The 20,158-nt window shown below is 34.9% G+C and overlaps 1 protein-coding gene across 6 annotated transcripts in view; it reads right to left on the bottom strand.

Annotated features, from left to right (window-relative positions):
• The window catches only part of Zmym4 (zinc finger MYM-type containing 4), a 163,712-nt gene that overhangs the window by 86,479 nt on the left and 57,075 nt on the right, over positions 1–20,158 (bottom strand). For 4 of the 6 annotated variants that reach the window (XM_063236054.1, XM_063236055.1, XM_063236057.1 and 1 more), the window contains one exon: positions 17,074–17,119. In XM_063236054.1, the coding sequence (XP_063092124.1) occupies positions 17,074–17,119 (46 nt within the window). Of the gene's footprint in view, positions 1–15,731; positions 15,795–17,073; positions 17,120–20,158 lie in introns of all 6 variants that reach the window. The other 2 variants (XM_063236058.1, XM_063236059.1) reach the window with 1 other exon arrangement.

Raw genomic sequence — 20,158 nt, 5'->3', positions numbered from 1 at the left:
GTAGTGACCTTATTTGCTTCTTTTAATTGGTCTTGGCTTGAAATCCACTTAGTTAGAAAACAGAATAGCTACCCCTGCTTTTTTCTGAGTTCTTGTGGCATGAAGTATTATTTTTCATCCTTTGAATTTTAGTCTATGTATTTCTTCTTGAACTGTATGTGTTTCCTGTATGCAACATATTGTTGGATCTTGCTTCTTGATCCATTCCCTCAGTGTGTTTCTTTTGATTGTTGAACTGAGACTATTTACACTGATGGTAATAACTGATATATACTGACTTCTTGTCATGTTATTTCCTTGCTACTGGTTCCCTTTTTCTCATTCTCCGCTTACTTACATTGCCTATTAAGATTGATTCTTTCGAGGTTCATCAAGTAGTCTTTGTTCTAGCATGTCTGTCATAACATGTGGAGTGCTTACTTAGTGGTCATGTTCTTTGTCATGGAAGTATCTTATTTCTCCATCAATTTTGAAAGACAGTTTTGCAGTTACATCAATCTGCATTGGAGGCTGATTTCTTTTAGGGTTTGAAATACTTCACTCCAAACTCTCCTTGACTTGAGGGTTTGTGTTTAGAAGTTTGCTGCAGTTCTAACAGGTTTTTCTTTATAGATGGTTTGTTTCTTTTCTTTAACAACTTTTAATACTCTGTTCCTGTTTTGAATTTCTGAAATCTTGACTATTATAAGCCTTGTTGTAATTTTACTTTTTGATCATGGCTAAGTGGGCTTCTATATGTCTTGTTTATCTGCATGTAGGATTCTTTATCTCTGCTTGGGAGTTTTCTGCCCTGATGTTTGGAAATAGGTTTTTTATATCACTTATGATATCCTCTGCTTTTTTTTCACTGATTCCAATCAATCTATGTTATTCTGCTTTGCATCATCTAACAGCTGCTGGACTGACTTCTCATGGTCTCTTGTTTATTTTTCTTTCTTTCTTTCTTTTTTTTTTTTTTTTTTTTTGGTACTGGGGATCAAACTCATGTCCTCACACTTGCTAGGCAAGCGCTTATGCTGCTGAGCTAAATCCCCATCCTTCCTTTGCTATTTTTAAGAAATCTTTCTTTGCATGTTCACTAACTGAAAACCTGTCTTCTATATCTGATATACTGTACTTAAACTAGGTCATTCTGTGGCATATACTTTCAGTGGAATATTAATTTCCCCTGATATCTGTTTGAATCTGTTTCATGGATCCCATTTCTTTCCTATGTTGAGCATTCATGATTTCCATCATTTTCCTAAGCTCCCATGTTTTGTTATCTGTATCTGTTCCAGAGTCACTAAGCATGTTTTTCATTATGGTCACCACCTCTGTACTTACCTGAGAAATTATTCCTGATTTCATGTTTCTAGAGCCTTCCTCATCTGTTTTGTTATTTTCACTAGTACCACTTCAGAGAGTCCAGGTGAATGGCTTTTGGATTGTCCTACCTTGTTGCACACTGGGTTTGCCTTTGGGAGCTGGAAGTCTGGGGCTGTATCTTGTTTAAATGTCTTCTCATTTTCTATATATATATTAAAGATTAATTCCTGGGTTGATGCTTCCAAGTTGCTTATGGCAAATATCTTTATTGCTAATACTAAGAACTCTTAGATTACTACTTGTCAGAGATGTCTTCCATATGAAGTTGGGTTTTGGGTTTTGAATCTGTTGCAAGATCCTATCTTTTTAATTTACTGAAGAAATTGCTACCTATCTAGCCTAGCTTCTAGTCTCTGGGACTGGCGGATAGTGCTGTTTATGACCCTTAGACAATCAACATATTATATACCACAAAGAACACATGACTAAAACAATTATGTCACCTTGGCTAAAGTAATACAATCAGTAGTAACAACAGGATCAAACATAGCCTAGAAAATAACACCTTTAACCATATGAAATACATTTGAGGTTACTTACCAAAATATAAACCAAACCAGAAAATTATATATACTAAATATGCTCTCAATATGGCAATTTTACTCTCAGGGGAAATATCTTAAAGGAGCTGCAGAAAAAAAATTGAGAAATTTAAGAAAAGGAAGAGACTGGAAGGAAGGCTGGAGGACAAAAGAAGATTGGGCAAACTAGTAAAAGGGGAGGGAAAGACAAACTGGTAAAAGAATTTGGGAAACTGGTGAAGCAGAGAAAAAGAGAAGGAAAAAATAAAAACAAGAGCCAAAATGGAACAGCAACAAAGCAAAAACCAAAAAATGTTCATGTTTATATAAATATCAGAATAAACAATTAAAAACCAAACCAAACACTAAAGTTCAAAAATCCACTGCAGGGCAGGGGTTTAGTTCGGTTGCGGAAGCGCCTACCTGGCAAGCATGACGTTGGTTGTAAATCTGATCCTCAGTATGGAAAAAAAAAAAAAATCCACTGCAGGGTGTGTCTCTCCTGTTACTGGCAGACAGAATGAGTAGACAGAGATCCATGTTAATTAATTCTAGATTTACAGCAGGGCAATGGATAATCCCAGCAAACGGCACCGTTAGTTGCACTGAAGTTAGGCTAGTTTCCGGTTTTGAGGCTATAACCTGATTTGTTCAGCCTGCAACACTCAGTGTGCCTCCTGCTGGCTTGAACTCAGTTCCACCTCACTCTGACACTGGGAGCTGCTAGATGAAGTTAGCCCACAGGTGCTCTGAGTTCTGAGCTCAGGTGCCTACTCTCACTTGGTCACTGGCCAATCATCTTTTCCTGGGAAGGCTGCACTTTACTGGTGCACTTCTCCATGGATGCTTCTAGGGTTGCCAACAGTCACTGTGCATCTGCAGGTTTGAGCCACCCCTGCCACAGTGAGTTGGGGATCAGAAAAAATGCACTGTTTGCTGTCTCCTTCTTTTGCATTGAGGGTTGTTTTGTTTTGTCTTGTTTTTGTTCTCCCCTCCAATTTCAATTCTCTCTTCAGACTCTTGCTGGCCCTGGGGTCCATTTTCGTTTTTTTTTTTCTCTTCCTCATGTTGCTATATTTCAGCATCAGGACATGAAATCTCAGAGAGGCTGTTTCTCTGCTGTTTACTACTCCACATCTTCCCAGAACAGGCTCAAAATACATCATTCTTGTAAAATGGAAGACTTATTTGCAATCAGTGTTCTCTAAACATATCTATAAACTCAAGCAAGTTATTCTGTAGAAACTGACAAGCTGTTTCTACAAGTTCTGTGAAAGTCCACATGGACATGCAGAAATGGACTCAAATATATATGTAGCTGATTTTCAATGAAACTTCCAAGGTAAATCAATTTTTACAAATCTTTTCAATAAACAGTACTGATACAACTCGATATTCATGTACAAAATACTTTGACCCTTGCAGTGTATTGCATGTAAAAATCAAGTTGAAATGAATTAGCAACTTAAACATAAAAATTAAACCTAAGGCAGGCAGAATGGCACACACTTGTCTTAGCACCTGAGTAAGTTGCTGCAGGAAGATTAAGTTTGAGAACAGCCTAGATTAAAGAGCAAGACCTTGTTTCAAAAACAAAACAAAACAAAACCTCAAAATTTAAACCACAAAAAAAAAAAAAAAAAAAAAAGAACAACCCTTGTGCTTTTTTTCTTCCTTTTTGTGGTAAGGAAGATTGGGAAAATGAACTCAAGACCCTAATAGTGAGCTACATTCCCAGTCCTTTTTGAGAATCCCTACATTGTACAGGCTAGGACTGCACATCTTCCTGCCTCAGCCTCTCTGAGGGCTGTGCTTTTTTCAAATGATACCATTAAAATTACAAAAAAAAGGGGGGGGGGCATAGTGCCTGCACAGCAAGCTGAAGTCTTGAGTTCAATTCTTGATGCCGAAAAAACCTAAATAAAATAGCAGAAAAACAAACACTAGAATACATGGATACACAGCAACTGTCTCTAAGATGATACTGTGTAATCTATTAACTGGTGATTTCTTACTGTTTTTTTTTTTTTTTTTTTTGTAGTTTCTATTACTTGTACCCTTACACCGCTTTGTTTTGTTTTGTTTTTTCTCTTTTTCCTTTTAAATAAAATTAAAAAAAAAAAAAACATGGATACATGTATACAGGCAGAGATACATGGATATAGATACACTGGATATAGACACATGAACATATAAAGATATACCTTCTATTTTTGTCAATCTTTTTGACAGACTTATACCTAAAATACATAAAGAAACCTTAAAACTTGACAGTAAAAAGAGGAACAACAAAATTTCAAAATGGAAAATGAACATATACATCACAAAAAAGCATTTAGGAATGGTCAATAAATACACTAAAAAGATACTCTACATCATTAGTTATCCAAAGAAATGCTGATTAAAGCCACAATGAAATGCCACTAACCATCCTCCACTACTATAGTGACAAGATACTGCAAAAGACAGGGATCACCTAAATAATGTGAAAACAATACCTAAATAGACACAAGGGGGACCACAATGTGACTAACACTACCTCATTAAATAAAGTGAATTTATAATTTAAAATAATTACACATCAAGACATTCCCAGATTCAGATGGTTTTCTGTTGAAGTCCATAAAAAATGTAATGACTCTATCAACCTAGTCTTAAACAAATCTTATAAGGAAAACCTTTCAGAAAATATTAGCTAACAGAAGTCAACAACATACAAAGACCAATACCCTTCAATGATTTCTTAAGAGAAAATGAGAGTGGTAAGGATTTAGCTCAGTGGTAGAATGCCTAGTACACATGAAGTCCAGGATTCAGACCCAAAAAGTGGGAGAGAAAAAGTAAAAAAAAGAATGATGTATTTTCTTAAAATGCAATACAATGTAAGTCTATTTGACAGAAATCATGGAAAAAATTGCCTCAAATGGCAAAATTCAAGCACTTCAAAGATTGAGGCCAGTCCTCCCTCCTCAAGTTCAATGATAGCTACACCCTGTACAATGGCCTTGGGTTTGATCTTTAACATTGCACAGAAGAGAAAGAAAGAAAAAGAATTATTTTAAGTAGAATCAGGAGCTACTAATTCAGTGACTATAACCTTGACTATTATTTAAAGAACTTCAAGTTTTAGCAAAAACAATGACACTATGTAATTTAAGCAGTCATTAGGGGAAAGGAAAATTCTTTTATTTGATAGGATTTTTGTCTCATGAACAGACTTTATTTTGAAAGCCTTTTAGGTTTATTAAGAATTATGTATGTTTCCTATATTTTTCTTGCAATAAGAACGTAGAAATCTAAAAATTATCCATTTTAAAAAGTAACAAAATATTCAGGAATAAGTGATACAAGAAAAACCATAATATCTACTGTAAGAAAATAAAAAAATTTCAATGAATGACATAAAACAAGATCCACATACAATGTGCCTATACCCAATACAAACACATAATGAAAATATTGATTCAAGCTGGGCCTAAAGTACATCCCTATAATCCCAACACTCTTGCAGGCTGAAGGCAAGGAAATTATAAGATTCAGACTAGCCTGGGGAACTAACTCATCAACTTATTGAGACCTAGTCTCAAAATAAAAAAGTGCTGGGGATACAGCTCAGACTTAATCTGCAGTACTGGGGAACAAAAAAGGAAGAGGAAGAAGTAATGCCCCCTTAAAGTATTACATAAGCATATATAGTTTTCTATTTTATTTCTAACCCCCTCTACACCCTGAACAGGGGATTAAGCCTAGCATGTTATGCTAGACAAACCTTTCACATGCTGAACTTTTTACTGCATAAAATGTTAAAATTTAGTTGTTCTAGGTTTGGATCTGAAATGTTACCCTCTAAAGACTCATTAGTTAAAGGGTTAATCCACAATTCAGCAGTATCCAAAAGTGACTGGAAAGTGAGGTCTCTAATTTCATTAACAGGTTAATCCACTGATGGATACTACAACTTGTATCTAGATGCCCCTCCAAAGCATCACACGCTCACAGATGGGGCTTTGGGAGGTGTCTGGATTAAGGGTGTGTGGTACTGAGTTAGTCCACTGATTAGTTTAGCATCATTTTGAAAGTGGGTAACAGGAAAGCCCACTCAAGGGAGGGGTGGGACGACCAGCCAACAGGCTTGTAGACTGAATCAGATAAAAGCAAAAGGAAGGTGTTGCTGCTGCTGTTGCTGCTTCCTGCCTGCCACACCATGGACTATTTCCCCTCTGCCATGACCCTCTGTCATTTCAACCTGCCTTGGGGCCAGCTATGTACTGAAAACTCAACAGATTGTAAGCTAAAATAAACCTTTCCTCTTTTAACTTATTCTTCTCAAGTATTTTGTCTCAGCAACAAGAGAATAAGACAACAGACTCATAATTTGCTGACATTAGTGGAAGATGAATGGTGGAAACATTATTGGGAGGTTAAGTACTAGTTGCAGTAAGTTGGTCAGCAGAGGCATGCCCAAGGATATATCGTGTGCTCCTCCCCAACCCCACCCTATACTTTGCTGCTGTCCTGAGGAGCTTTGCTCAACCTTGAACTTCCTGCACAATGTTCTGCTTCATTATTGATCCGTAAGTATTGCAGCCGGTCAACCACAACTGAAACTTCAGAAATTATAAGCCAAACCTCATATTCCTTCTTTCATTTGATTTTGCTCAGGTACTGTGTCACAGTAATGGAAAGCTAACTTACACAGATGGCATAATGAAGAGCTTAAAAATTACAAAAAAAAAAAAAGGTGAGTGGTAAGGTCTGAGCATAGCTTGAGCCCAGGGATTTGGAGGATGCCTGAGCAAGAGTAAAACAACCAACACAGTGGCCTGCATAAGTAGATAAATGCCTAGATGTAAAAAATATGGTAGCAAAAACCTTCCTATACCAAATACAGTATATAATAAAATCAGGCCAGGAATTTAGCTCAGTAGCATAAGCACCTGTCTGGCAAGCACAAGACAAGGTTGTGAGTTCAATACAAAAAAAAAAAAAATATATATATATATATATATATATATATACACATATACACACATAGTAAAATTAACATGGTATCAATATAATAGGACACAGTAGAAATTCTAAAACTAGAACCTAATATATATATTAGGAATGTAATAAAAATTTCTTAACGGTGTTAATTTAGTTCGGTGATGAAAAGTTATTTAGGTAAGAAATATATGTTAGCACAATAGGTTACCCATCTGGAACAAAAAATGTGTGCACCAATCTTACCCAACATACAAATTAAATAAAATCTCAATGCTAAAATATAAAATAAAAAAGTAATATACTAATCTTTTATAGGGTAAATTATAGATTTTTATTGAAAGGCACTATGGATTTTAAACATTGACATAAGTTCATGGCTAGAAAGACTCATTGTCATAACCATGTAACTTTTTTCCCAATTAATCTACACATCCAAGATACTTGTAATAAAATTTCTAGTAAGTTTTTCTCATGTGATGTTGGTTTCTTAATAACATAGCAAGACACAACATGAATAAAGACAAGAATACACAGTGCTTGTTTTGTCAGCACACATTTTAAAAGAATAGACAAACAGTTCAAAAGAATAATTTTCAGGGATGTATCCCATCAGACAAGACATTATATAAATTAATTAAACCAATATGACATGGTCACAGGAACACACAAGGCTTCAGTGGGGCATTATCTGTGAATCAGAAAAAAAGCTCACAGAGATATATCATTCAGCTCACTGGAAAAAAAGAGTACTACATATCATACAAAAACTTATCATCCGAGGAACTTAAAGAGTTACACATGAAAGATAAAACCAATAAACAGTTTAAAAAATAATATAATTGGTCTTTTTGATGTCAGCCTAAGAAATGTCTTCCAAAATAAAATGAGAGGGGAGGACAACCATAAGAAAAGACTAATATGTTGTTCAACTGCATTAAAATAAACTTCATATGCAGACTTCATAAGGCTATAAAGACTTGAATTATTATACAAATATATTATTGTACAATCTATACCTAATAAATCATATTTGAAAACTGTTATAACTCAATTAAGAAAAAAATAATTCTACATCAAGTAGTCCATAAATTTAACTGAAGTTACTTCATAATAATAAAAAGATGGCCAATAAATATGAAAAAATGTTCAACTAAGCTCTTAATTATTAATTATTATTAATCAGGGAAATATAAAATTAAAAGGATATGAATTTCATATTTTATCTCCCCATACTAACAAAAAGTTTACAAGTCTGACAAGAGTTGGCCACATGGGAGTAACAACAGCTCTAATTAATCAATAATAAAAGTGTAAATGCTTATGAATTAACTTTTGCATTCTTGAAGAATTGTATATTTACATACCTTAGACCTAAGTACTCACCTTCTCATATATAGTCTACAAAGGAGGGGGAAGAATGGGAAAATATGCTTATATGCAAAAATCCAAGAGCCACATGTTATTTTTATATTCTCCTGGTGCTAAGAATTATTTGGATATTTTTTAAATGGTTAACATAAAAACATTTCATGACACATGAAAATTACATTAAATTCAAAATTCAGCGTTCTAAACTTTTACTAGATGCACATTAACTCATTCATAAACAGTCCATTACTGTTTTGCACAAAAAAAAAAAAAAAAAAGCATGGATGAATTGATGCAACAAAAACAGATAACCTATAGTCTAAATTTTTACAAATTCTTTAATGAAAAAATTTGCCAGCCCCTGCCCTGGAGCAATAGATTTTAAACCTGTTTTAGCCATAGACCCGTAAGAAATAAATCTTACCTTAAATTCCACACATGATACTTACATGTATCATAAAACATACAAGAATGTTCAGAGGAAAAGGCTTATAATAGAAAAACTGGAAACATCAAGATATCTATAGAGAACAGAATACATTTTTAAAATGTAATGTATTTTACAAGAGTGCTTGCCTTAACATGTTCAAGGCCATGCATTCAATCCCCAGTACCACAAAAATATCCTGCATTATATTTTAAATATAAAGACCTAAAACAAAAAAGTTTTAGAAAAAAACATACTAGAAAAGCTTCATGATCCTGGATCTGCCAATGATACCTTGGCTATGTCACCAAAAGCACAGGCAACAAAAGCAAAACCAGATAAATGGGCCACGTCAAATTTGAAAACTTCAGTATAATGAGTTCCAAGGCCAGCCTGAGCTACATGAAATCCTGTCACAAAAAACAATAAAAAGAATAAAAAGCTCAAAATCACTAATCATCAGGGAAATGCAAATCAAACTACAATGACATACCACCTTATTACATTCATTAGGCTGGACACTATCAAAAACACAGAAAAAAACCATAAAGACACATGGCTATAATCCCACCATTCTGAGAAGCTGAGGCAGGAGGATCACAAAATCAATCCCCGCCTTTGGCAACCTGATGACTTAGCAAGACCCTGTGACAAAATAAAACAGAAAAAAGGCTGGAAATATAGCTCATTGTGAATCCTAGTACTACCAAAACCAAAAAATAAATAAATCCTCTAACCCTACTAATACAAATGTGAAACATTATAACCACTGTAGAAATAAGGCCTCAAAGAAAAAAACCATCATATGATCAAGGAACCATACTTCTGAAAAACATTTGGAAAAAACTGAAAGCAATATGGTAAACTATTTATACATCCATGTTCACTGCAAAATTATTCATCACACCCAAAAACTGAAACTGCCCATCAACACATGAATAAACAAACTGTGATTTGACACATACTTCAACATGGATGAACCTCAAGAATATTATGCTAATTTAATGTACAAACAAAGGGCAAGTACAGTGATACTATGAAATTTGACAGCTTTGAAACTCACAGAATTTGGACACATTTTGATGTGTAAATTTTGTCCCAATACCATTTGTTCGGTGACTCACTACTCTTTCCAATCAATATAATTTGTTGCTCATCATTTTTGGTACTTGTACCTTCAAGGTATCTTTGTCCTGAATGATTTCACTAAACTATAAGACATCTAAGCACTGTACAAGTCCAATTTCACTAAACTCCTACAAGGCATCTAAGTACTGTAAAAGTCCAATTAAGGTTATCTAAAAGTTGTCAAACTCTCAAAAAGAGAAAGTAAAACTGTGGTTGCCAGGAACTGGGTGGGAAGGACTAATGGGAATTTGTTGTTCAATGACTATAGTTTCCATTTTGCAAGATAAAAAAAAAAAAAAATCCTAGAGATTTCAGGCACAACAATGTGACTACAATTGACAATACTGGAACTGTACATTTAAAATGGTCCTGGATGGAAAAATATTATCATTTTTAATCAAAGTTTTAAATAAATATTGTGATATATTTATATAATGAAGTATTACACATCAGTTCTAGTTATAAGCATGCATCAATACAGCCAAATATGTGATGGAAAAAACAACAACTTGCAAAATTAAAATACTAATACTACACGAAGAGTAAGGAAATGAACACAAAATTCAAGATAGTGGCTACCTTTCTGAAGATGGCTACATAAATGAGATGGAAAAACCAACATCAAAATCATATACAGAATAACTTTAATGAATGTAAACAATATACATGCCATAAACATAAGCTAAGACTAATAATATTAACAAGAATGAAAATGGGGAAAGGAGAATTAGAGAAGGGAAAGAGATGGGAATTAAAAAAACAAGTTATATTACGTACATTATCTTTTCCCCAAGATGACTATTAACCGCCATGTACTGCAAACATGACTACCAAAATAAAGATCATGAATATACTTTTAAAAATGTAATGTTTTGGGGCTGGGGATTTAGCTCAGTGGCATAAGCACCTGCCTGGCATGCGCGAGGTCATGAGTTCGATCCCAGGTACCGCCCCCCCCAAAGGTAATGTTTTATTTTTAAATCTCAAATTAGAAATATCTTGGTGTTTACTTAATAATTCATGAAAATAATTTTCTAAATATTCCAAGAAATTTTAGAATAACATACAATAAAGGGATAAGAGAAACTTTCTTAACCAACACACAAAATTCAAATGTTACTTAAAAAATACTAACATTTTTCTGTATTAAAAATACTGAACACACAAGCCAAGTGACACACACCTATAACCCCAGCACTTGAGAGGCTGAGGCAGTAGGATTGCCAAGAGTTCAATGCCAGCCTGGACTACATAAGAAAATTCAAGGCCAGTCAGCACTACACAGTAAGACTTTGTCTCAAAAAAAATAACAAGCAACCTCCCCCAAATATCAAAAGATGACACAGAAACAGAAATTAAGCATGAAAATCAGAAGACTGATCCCCATTATAAAAAAAAATCAGGTTATACATTTTGAAAGTTAAAACTTTGAAATACAATGATTATCTTTTTACATGTACACCTGAATCTTCTTTCAAATGTCTACTTTATCATATCTTGAATCACCTTAACAGTTATTATTACCATCAAAAACAAGTTTTGGGCTATCTATCTTTTTCCTGGATCACCCCTGCTTTGGCATGCTTTGTCCTCTTTTTCCTCCGTACAAATAAAATGTCATTCCCTAATGACAAAAATACAGCGTAAAGTTCATCTAGAATGGAAAGGATTCACGAAGGAGTTCTACAGCATCCCCCAAACACAGCTCCCTCTAGAGTCTCCACTAACTACCCATCACGTACAACTATAAAACAGAAAAGGGGGAGATTTGGGGGCAGCTGAAGTTGGAGATTGATCCCACGTGGGGCCAGAGCAAGTCTAGTCTCAAGAACAGAGAACACCTGAGGATATGAAAATGGCTAAAGTGCTCTAATCTCAAGAACATTGTGTTCCTGAGACAAGCCACAAGGATAACTCTTAGGCAGAGAGGTTTCATACGATACTCAATCTCCCAAGTGTATAAATAAATATGCTGCACCTGTTGGAGCTCTCGCCTCCTTTTCCTTCCTTCCCATCAAGAGAGAGCTCCATGTAGCATCAGTTCTCCATAAAGAAATAAAAATTTTTAAAAAATAAAGTTTACAGCTTGTTATAAAAAGTATTTAGAAAAATAGGCAAAAGACACTATTCAAAAATGAAAAATACAGAGGAGCAAGTTTACATGTTAAAGTTAGCAAATAAGCTTAAATCCACCAGGAGTTAAGAGCATGCAAATTCAACACTGTGATATTTTATATCCATTAGACTGGCAAATATTAAGAAGAGATATAGCCAGGAATGGTGGCACATGCCTGTTTATTACAGAACTCAGAAGGCTGAGGCAGCAGGATCACAAAGTTGAGGCTAACCTAGGCTACACAGTGACTTCCTTTCTCAAAACACAAAAAGAGAAATTCTCTTTCTCTCTCTCTCTCTCTCTCTCTCTCTCTCTCTCTCTCTCTCTCTCTCTCTGTCACACACACACACACACACACACACACACACACACACACACATAAACACACACACATACACACACAAAAGTACTTGGTGGTCCCATATTTTGCTGGTAGAATGTTTGGTATTAAAACCTTCTTGAAAAGCACTCTAGCAATGTCTACTAAAATGATGCAAATCCTTTCTCTCACACCCTCCACTGTTTGCAAAATATACACAAATTAATAAACAATGATATAATAAACAGTGACCTACATTAAAGAATTTATTGTACATTTACTCAAGGATTTTTTTTGTTTGTTTGTTTCTTGGGGGTTTTTTGGCGGGGGGGGGGGGGGGGGGCGGGGTAGAGGGTACCGGGAATCAAACTCAGGACCTCATGCTTCCCAGGCAGGTGCTATGCTGCTGAGCTACATGCCAGCCCCACAAAGATTGTTTTTGTAAATTTATTCAATGTGGTCCTAGCTTCTTGGGAAGCGGAGACAGCAGGATCACTTGAATACAGGAGTTTGAGTCCAGTCTGGGTAACATAATTAGACTGTGGGTGAGGGAGAAACATGACACATGAAATTACTACACACAGTGAAAAAAGAGGAGACAAAGAAAAATGAATAATGAAAGGCTATAGTTATGTAACCCTATATTCAAATCCTAACTCACTTAAAAGTTAAATGATGCCTCTAAGGCATATCTACCTCCTCATTAAAAGAGGCATTCATAGTATCTTCATTTAAATGGTTACTGCGGTAGATAAATGTATGCCTATTAAATATTCTCTTTTTCTTAAGAGATCTTCTATTTTATTCTTAGCAACAACAGGCTCAGCTACAAGACTGCAATTTACAGTTTTCTTTGATAGTAGGTTGGTCTATGAAACATAAACTTCAGTCTATAGGTAGTTTCTGAGAAAAATCCTTTACAGAAGCTGATTGCTAACCAGGTGTGGTGGGGCACACCTATAACCCCAGCACTTGGGAGACTGAGACAGGAGGATTGTTCAGAGTTCGAGACCAGCCTGGGCTACAAAGTGAGCTCAAAGCCAGCCTGAACTGCAGTGAGACCTGCCTCAAAAAGACAAAAAAAAAAAAAAAAAAAAAGCAGCAGCAGCAGCAGCAAATTACTATCCACTGGTCATCTTAGAACACCAGGCCATCTTGAAACTGGAAGTCATACACTAAGGATATGATAGAGAAAGCTGAAGGTACATGGATTCCCAATAATTACAAAACTGTAATTATTACTTCATTATAAGCAATAAATTTCTATTATGTTTCTATTACATTCAGTTAAATCTCAGTATCAGAATTTTAAAAAGAATACATGTAAGGTTTTTCATAAACTGGTATAGTGCAAGTAATCAAAATAATAAATTTCTGAATCCAAGTAACTGTTCTTCATGAAGAAATTAGTAATGCTAATAGTTTTCCTTTGAAACTGTCAAGCTGGTTGTGGTCAATGAATTTACTCTATCAGTAAAAAATGTATTACTGTGGTAAAGAACCATTTAATGAATTAAGCCTTTAATCCTAGGAAACAGCTATCTGAATACACTAAATAAAAACAATCTTTGGGGCTGAGGATTTAGTTTAGTGGCATAAGCATGGGCCTTGCAAGCGCATGGTTGTGAGTTCAATTTCCGGTATCAAAAAATAAAAATAAAAAACAATCTTTGTATACTATTTGAACTTCTTTCTAACTTTACATAAAGTAGCATGAATGAAGAAACATGAATTAAGACATATTCACTTTTTGTCACTTTATTAAGACATAGTCACTTTTTGTCACCATATTCTTGAAAATCCACAACACAGTCTTGTGACAAATGAACTACATACAAGTTAGACAACCTAGCTTCTCTTTTCATCTGCATATAATGAACCATTCCTCCATTCCTCCTCCTCCCCACCCACATACTGGGGATTAAACCCAGGGCTGATTTATTTAGAGACAGGGTCTCAAATCCCTCAACTGCCCAGACAAGGATGGAGCTTCCAATATCTCTGCCACAGTCTCCCACAACACTGGGATTATAGGTGTATGCTGCCAAGCTCTTAAGATCACTCTTCTTTTAAATCTCATTTGCTAAAGACACTCTTTAAACTGAACCTCCCAATTCCATTGATGGGGGTAGACTCTACCAATATACATGCACCAATAATTAGTAGGTACTAATTTTGCTGAAGGTTTCAAAATGATTATATTATAACCCAAGAGGGCAGAATCTGATCTACAAAACAAATATCTGAGTCTTCCTAGTAGTCTTGGGCAATGAATACAAGCTAAGTCTAGCACTACAATAGTCATTTTGAGACACTTAGCTAAAATAAAACAAATCTTCCAGGCATGAATCCTAAAACAAAGAAGGCCCAAAATGACCATCTTTGAAGTTGCAGACTTCCTCAGTATCTACATAGTGGCTTGCCCTAATCACTCTTGGACAAGGTGTCTATATTTCTGAATCATCTTCAAGGAGAGATGCTAATCTCTCCTCCCAACTCTGCCTCTTCAGCTTCCAAGATTCTCTTAATAATAAACTACCGGATAAAACTGGTAAAACTCCACAAGACCGTGGAGAAAATAAAAGGTAACCTTTCTTTTTTTTCAGAGTTCGAGTTCAAGTTTTTTTTTCAAAAGTGCCTTGTCAATATTCTGTTTTGATAAGTTCTGTAATATTCTGTGTTCGGTGTAATTTTGCTACACCTGATTGAAAGGACAACTATTATAGCAAGATATACTATTGTACCTATTACTGTTATCCTGGTGACCTGCTGTGACAGTCTGTATCAATTTCATGGCATTGTCTCAATTGATTTTGTTCTGTCTTGTTCTGTTGTATTTTGCTACCTTCAAAATAATAGATTAAAAAAAAAAAAAGAACGAACGAAAGAAAGCATCCTGCTTTGTATTCAGGCTGGCCTTGAACTCACTATGTAGCACAGGCTGGTCTAGAACCCACAGCAATATTTGTGCCTCACCCTCCTGAGTGATTACAGGTGTAAGCCACCATGCCAGGCACAACGGCAACCCTTATTTCAACATTTGTATCCAACACTTGATAAAAGACTCTGCCTTTAATTTTCAGCTTTGGAGGAGAGAGTGTTGGGAATAGAACCTAGGACCTCACACTTGCTAGGCAAGCATTCTAGTCTTCCACTGAGCAAATTTCCACTCCTCCAGCTTCATGATATTGGAGAGAATGAAGCAAGAAACCACTATGCATCAGAAATATTAATACCACATGGCAGGTATAGGGCCTCAATTATAGCAGCTGGGTTACAGCTTTAAGATGAAGTGGGAATCTTGTTCTCACTTTAAGACTATTGTTACTGAAACTTTAATAAGTAAAGCAGCAGATTACAACCTTTATTTAAAACCTATTTGGTTCATTTCTATTACCAACATATAAAATTTGGCAAAGGTATGTTCAGAATGAGTATTCAAAAATTATTTGGTGAAAATAAGGAATAAAAAAACACATATATTCCAATACCTACACTTTCTTGCCTGACTCTGCTTTCCTGACAGAGTGGCCCAATCATAATCTTTCTCTTAGGAACCTGAAATTTAAATGGATATAGAGGAAGATTAAAAGGGTTAAATATAACTGCTTTCTAGCAACACTGTAAAGATAGGCTCATCATGTTCTGTGGAGCACTCTGGAAGCAATATGTACGTCAGCCTAAATTCTGTGAAATAACCTATTATACATAATACTTGTGTTAGAGAAGATAGGTAGAGTCTATTTTATTGTGTGCAATAAAATGGACATCAAATAACTAAATCCACAGATAATTATGAGTCAGTTCTCCTTCAATATCAAGTAACAAAAAGTTACTTGACTGTAATTTACAAAAACATTACCAAACTAATTCCAAAGAGAAAGACATTCACAGATTCTACTGGTCAATCACTTAAAAAAAGAAAAAGAAATGTATATATGTATCCTTAAGAATTCTAGCTGACAAAATTTAGCCCTCATAAACAAGTACACATTTCTTAATGAGCTATAAAGTCTACTCAGGATTTATCCTACAGAAAGAACAACAAGCAAATAAAGATGTATATAGAAAAATGTACGAAGTATTGCTTATAATAAGAACAATATAATTTATATACATACGAAAGAGAAAGCTATATTATGATTCAACCATACAATAAAATACGGAGTAGCCATTAAAAAGAATAGGTCTTTACCCACTGACCCAGAAAAACATCTATGCAGTTGAATGAAAGAAGCCAAGAATGACATGATTCCTGCACACTCATACAAATCTCCATACACCACACATACATGTATACACACACACACACACACACACATACACACACACACACACACACACCCTTATATATACATGCTTTCATAGAAAAAAGTCTGGAAAGATATATATTAAACTTGTAACACTGGTTATCTTTGGAGAAATGGTAAAAACACTATTCACTTTCTCCCTTTATTCATTTCTATATTGTAAATTGCATGTATTACTTTTATAATCACAAAAAATAAAACTTTTATATGCTATAACATAAAGAATCTACAAGAAAGTTAAGAGACTAGAAAGTAGAAATCTTCAAAAATGGTAAGTATAATCATTTATCATTCACACTGACAAAGTTATTATTTCAACATATTAATAACCAAGAATAAAATATTGAAACAAATCTCACAATTCAAATTAACCTGCCAAAACTACTAAGCAAATATGAAGAGATCTAGACTAAATCTGAACAGACCATCACATAAACCAGCCCAAATTAAATGTTTGAATAGGTAAATGCTTTATCTATACTTACATCTATCTAAAGACATTATTATTTTTCTCAAATGGTACTTACAGTTCTCTACAATTTCATCAAAAACTGCACCACTTTTCTGTTCAAACTGAAAAAGCAAAAACAAAAAATAGGAAAGTAATGTTATTTTTATACTTTTCAATCATAGTTTGACAGCCCTCCCAAGCCAAATTATGCACATACATCATAACATAAATAAAAACACCTCCATATAGAGGAAAATAAAATTGAAGATGAACAAAAAAAGTTTTCAGACCAAACACTGCAATTCAAAAACCAAGAGATAAATTACATCCTTTTCTTTCTTTCTTTTTGGCATGAGATTGAACCCAGGTAGATTGGGGCGTGGGGGACAAAGCCTGTTCTTCCTTCCTTCCTTTCTTTCTTTCTTCTTTTTTTTTTTCTTTTTTTCTTTTAATTTCTGAGACAGGTCTCTCAGTAAGTTGCCAAGGCTGCCCTGGTACTTGCAAGTATACAGCACGGAGCTTGGCTCCTCACAGCTTTTTAATTATTCTTATATCAGCAAAAAGTTATTTATAATAATGAACATAGTCAAAATTTATTAAAAATTTACTACACAAAACTTCTTACCAAAACTGAACTAAACTATTGGCAATAATAGTTGTTGTTCTTAGGCTTTTAAAACAAGTGATCTATGTTTCTGGGATGGTTCCTATTGAGTATGTTAAGGTTTAAGAGAGAAGTAGAGCCAAGTAGAGCCCAAAGTAATTAAAACAGTAGGAGGAAAAAAAGTAAAGCATACGCAACTGCAGCTATGAACTAAAAAGAAAGCAGCATGCTATACCCAAAGTCTTTGGCAAGACCTACCATTCTAAACTTCTGTTCCACTGTCTATTATACACTAAAGACACAAAACACAAGGAATGCGACTTTTAGACAAAATTTGCTTACTATAACCTAGAATAAGCCACTCCACTGAAGGGACAAACTTTCAAGGGAAAGAAAATTATCTAACTACTTAATATAGCTGTAGAGGAAACAACAGTTAGCTAAAATAATCAATAGTTATCTGCTGTTCAGAAATAAGAACAGAAAACCAAAAATCACAAGTTTCTACAAGGATATAACACTTAAAGAAGGTTCAAGATGACAATGTAACTGAGAGTGGGATATTGGCAGGACTCTTAAGTAACAGCCTGAGAAAAAACAAGGAGACAGCTCCGATTTGTCTTTTGGCAGTAACAGTGGAAGGGGAGTAAATCAGGTTGAGCAAACAGCTGTATTACTTCAAACAAGAAAAAGAAGAATGTGGACAGACTATATGAAACCAGTGCGAGATAAGGTGTAAGCAAAGATGACAGTAGACCCTAAGCTTTCAAATTCACAATGTGTAGGAACTAAGCTCTACCCACTCTAGAAACCCTACCCCTTCTTTTTAAAACAATGAATAATTAATAGTGTACCTTTGAGTGCTCATCAAATAAAATGCCTCCTTTGGGCACAAGCTCTTGTTAAGCAGCAAGTTCTGCTGTCCTTTTTATGGAGCAACCCGTCTTGCATCTTAAAACTAAGTAGTCTACTTAACTGGCAGGTATATTTCTCTTCTGTAATACACTTTCACTTTAAGTTAATTGTAAGTAATAGATGCACAGTTTCTGTCTTATAAAAGGCAATTAATCACTGTAGAAAGTGACAAAACCACCCCAGAAAGGAACACTTTATTTACAGAAAAGACAATTCTAAACCAAGTGTGGTGGTTTATGCTTATAATCCTAGCACTTAGGAGACCAAGGCAGGAGGAGTTTGAGGCCAGTCTGGGTTATAGAGTGAGTTTGAGGCCAGCCTGAACTGCATAGCAAAACCATGTCTGAAAAAGACCAAAAAAAAAAAAAAAGGACAAAAAGTTGGAAGATGATTTATGTGATATGAAAGATCAAACCAACAGACATAGCAATTACAAAGGCACCCTGAAAGAAGAGAACAATTGTGAGGTAGGATAATAGACGAAAAAATTCTCTATATTGAAAACATAAATATTCAAGATTGAACAGGCCCACCCAATACGAAAGAGATAACAGAGAAAGAATATATATCCTAGTGAATGCCAAAATTCCAAAAGAACAAAAAGGCTTTTAAAGACAAACAATATAGATAATTAATAAAACACATGTAACTGAATTCAATTATATAAGCATTAAACAAATAGTGAAGGGAAATCTACCTACTGTTCGACTCAATTGGCTATGCTCTAGAATAAAAGGGAAATGGGAGGTGTGATTCATGAAAAAACCCTGCTCACTGATGGTAAATCTATCCACTTAATACATATGGGGCTGGTGATTTAGCTCAGCGGCGTAAGTACCTGCCTTGCAAGTAGGTGGTTGTGAGTTCGATCCACAGTACCGGAAAAAAGGAAAAATAAAAAAAATTTTAAAAAAAGATACATACATACCATATATATATAGATAGATAGATAGATAGATAGACAGACATATAGAGAGAGAGAGATACACACACACGCACGCACGCACACACGCACATATACTTTTGGGGGGGGTACTAGAAATGAACTCAGGACCTTGCACTTGCCAGGCAAGCACTATGCCACTGAGCTTTATCTCTGGCCCTATATTTTAGTATGTGATACTGTTCCTGAACACTTTACCTGACTCAACCACGCTATAGGGGAAAAAAAGGGAAAAAGGGACTAAACAGGAAAAAAAATTGTCATGGATGGTATTATTAAGAGGTATTATACTTTATGGACGCCTTAAGGGACTATGTGTCTTTTCACCTTAAAAGTTAACAAAGATCAGGTTTTATTCTAACTCAAGAGTCTTAATATTCCAACATCTCCATAAACTGGAACACAAAAAAAGATCAACTTTTCACACTGTCCTTAGACGGAGGAAAAAAATGTAACTTAGACATTCAGATTTTCTTATGAAAATTATTTAACAAAATCACAACTAAAAGTTACTGACATTATACTACACAAAAGGAATGAAATCTAAGGCTGGGTCCAGTGGCAAATGCCAATAATTCTAGTACTCTGGGAGCCTGAGACAGGACAATGCCAAGTTTGAGTTCCAGACTGGAAAATTTAGTTTTAGAGACCCTCATCAAAATAAAAAACAGAAAAATGACTGGAGATGTAGCTCAGTGT

The sequence above is a fragment of the Cavia porcellus genome, unplaced genomic scaffold (genome assembly GCF_034190915.1).
Source record: "Cavia porcellus strain 051 isolate PalLab524CR breed Dunkin Hartley unplaced genomic scaffold, mCavPor4.1 scaffold_25, whole genome shotgun sequence".
In the NCBI taxonomy this organism is placed as follows: domain Eukaryota; kingdom Metazoa; phylum Chordata; class Mammalia; order Rodentia; family Caviidae; genus Cavia; species Cavia porcellus.
The sequence above is the reverse complement of the archived record's forward strand: the minus strand, read 5'-3'. Positions and strand labels throughout refer to the sequence as shown.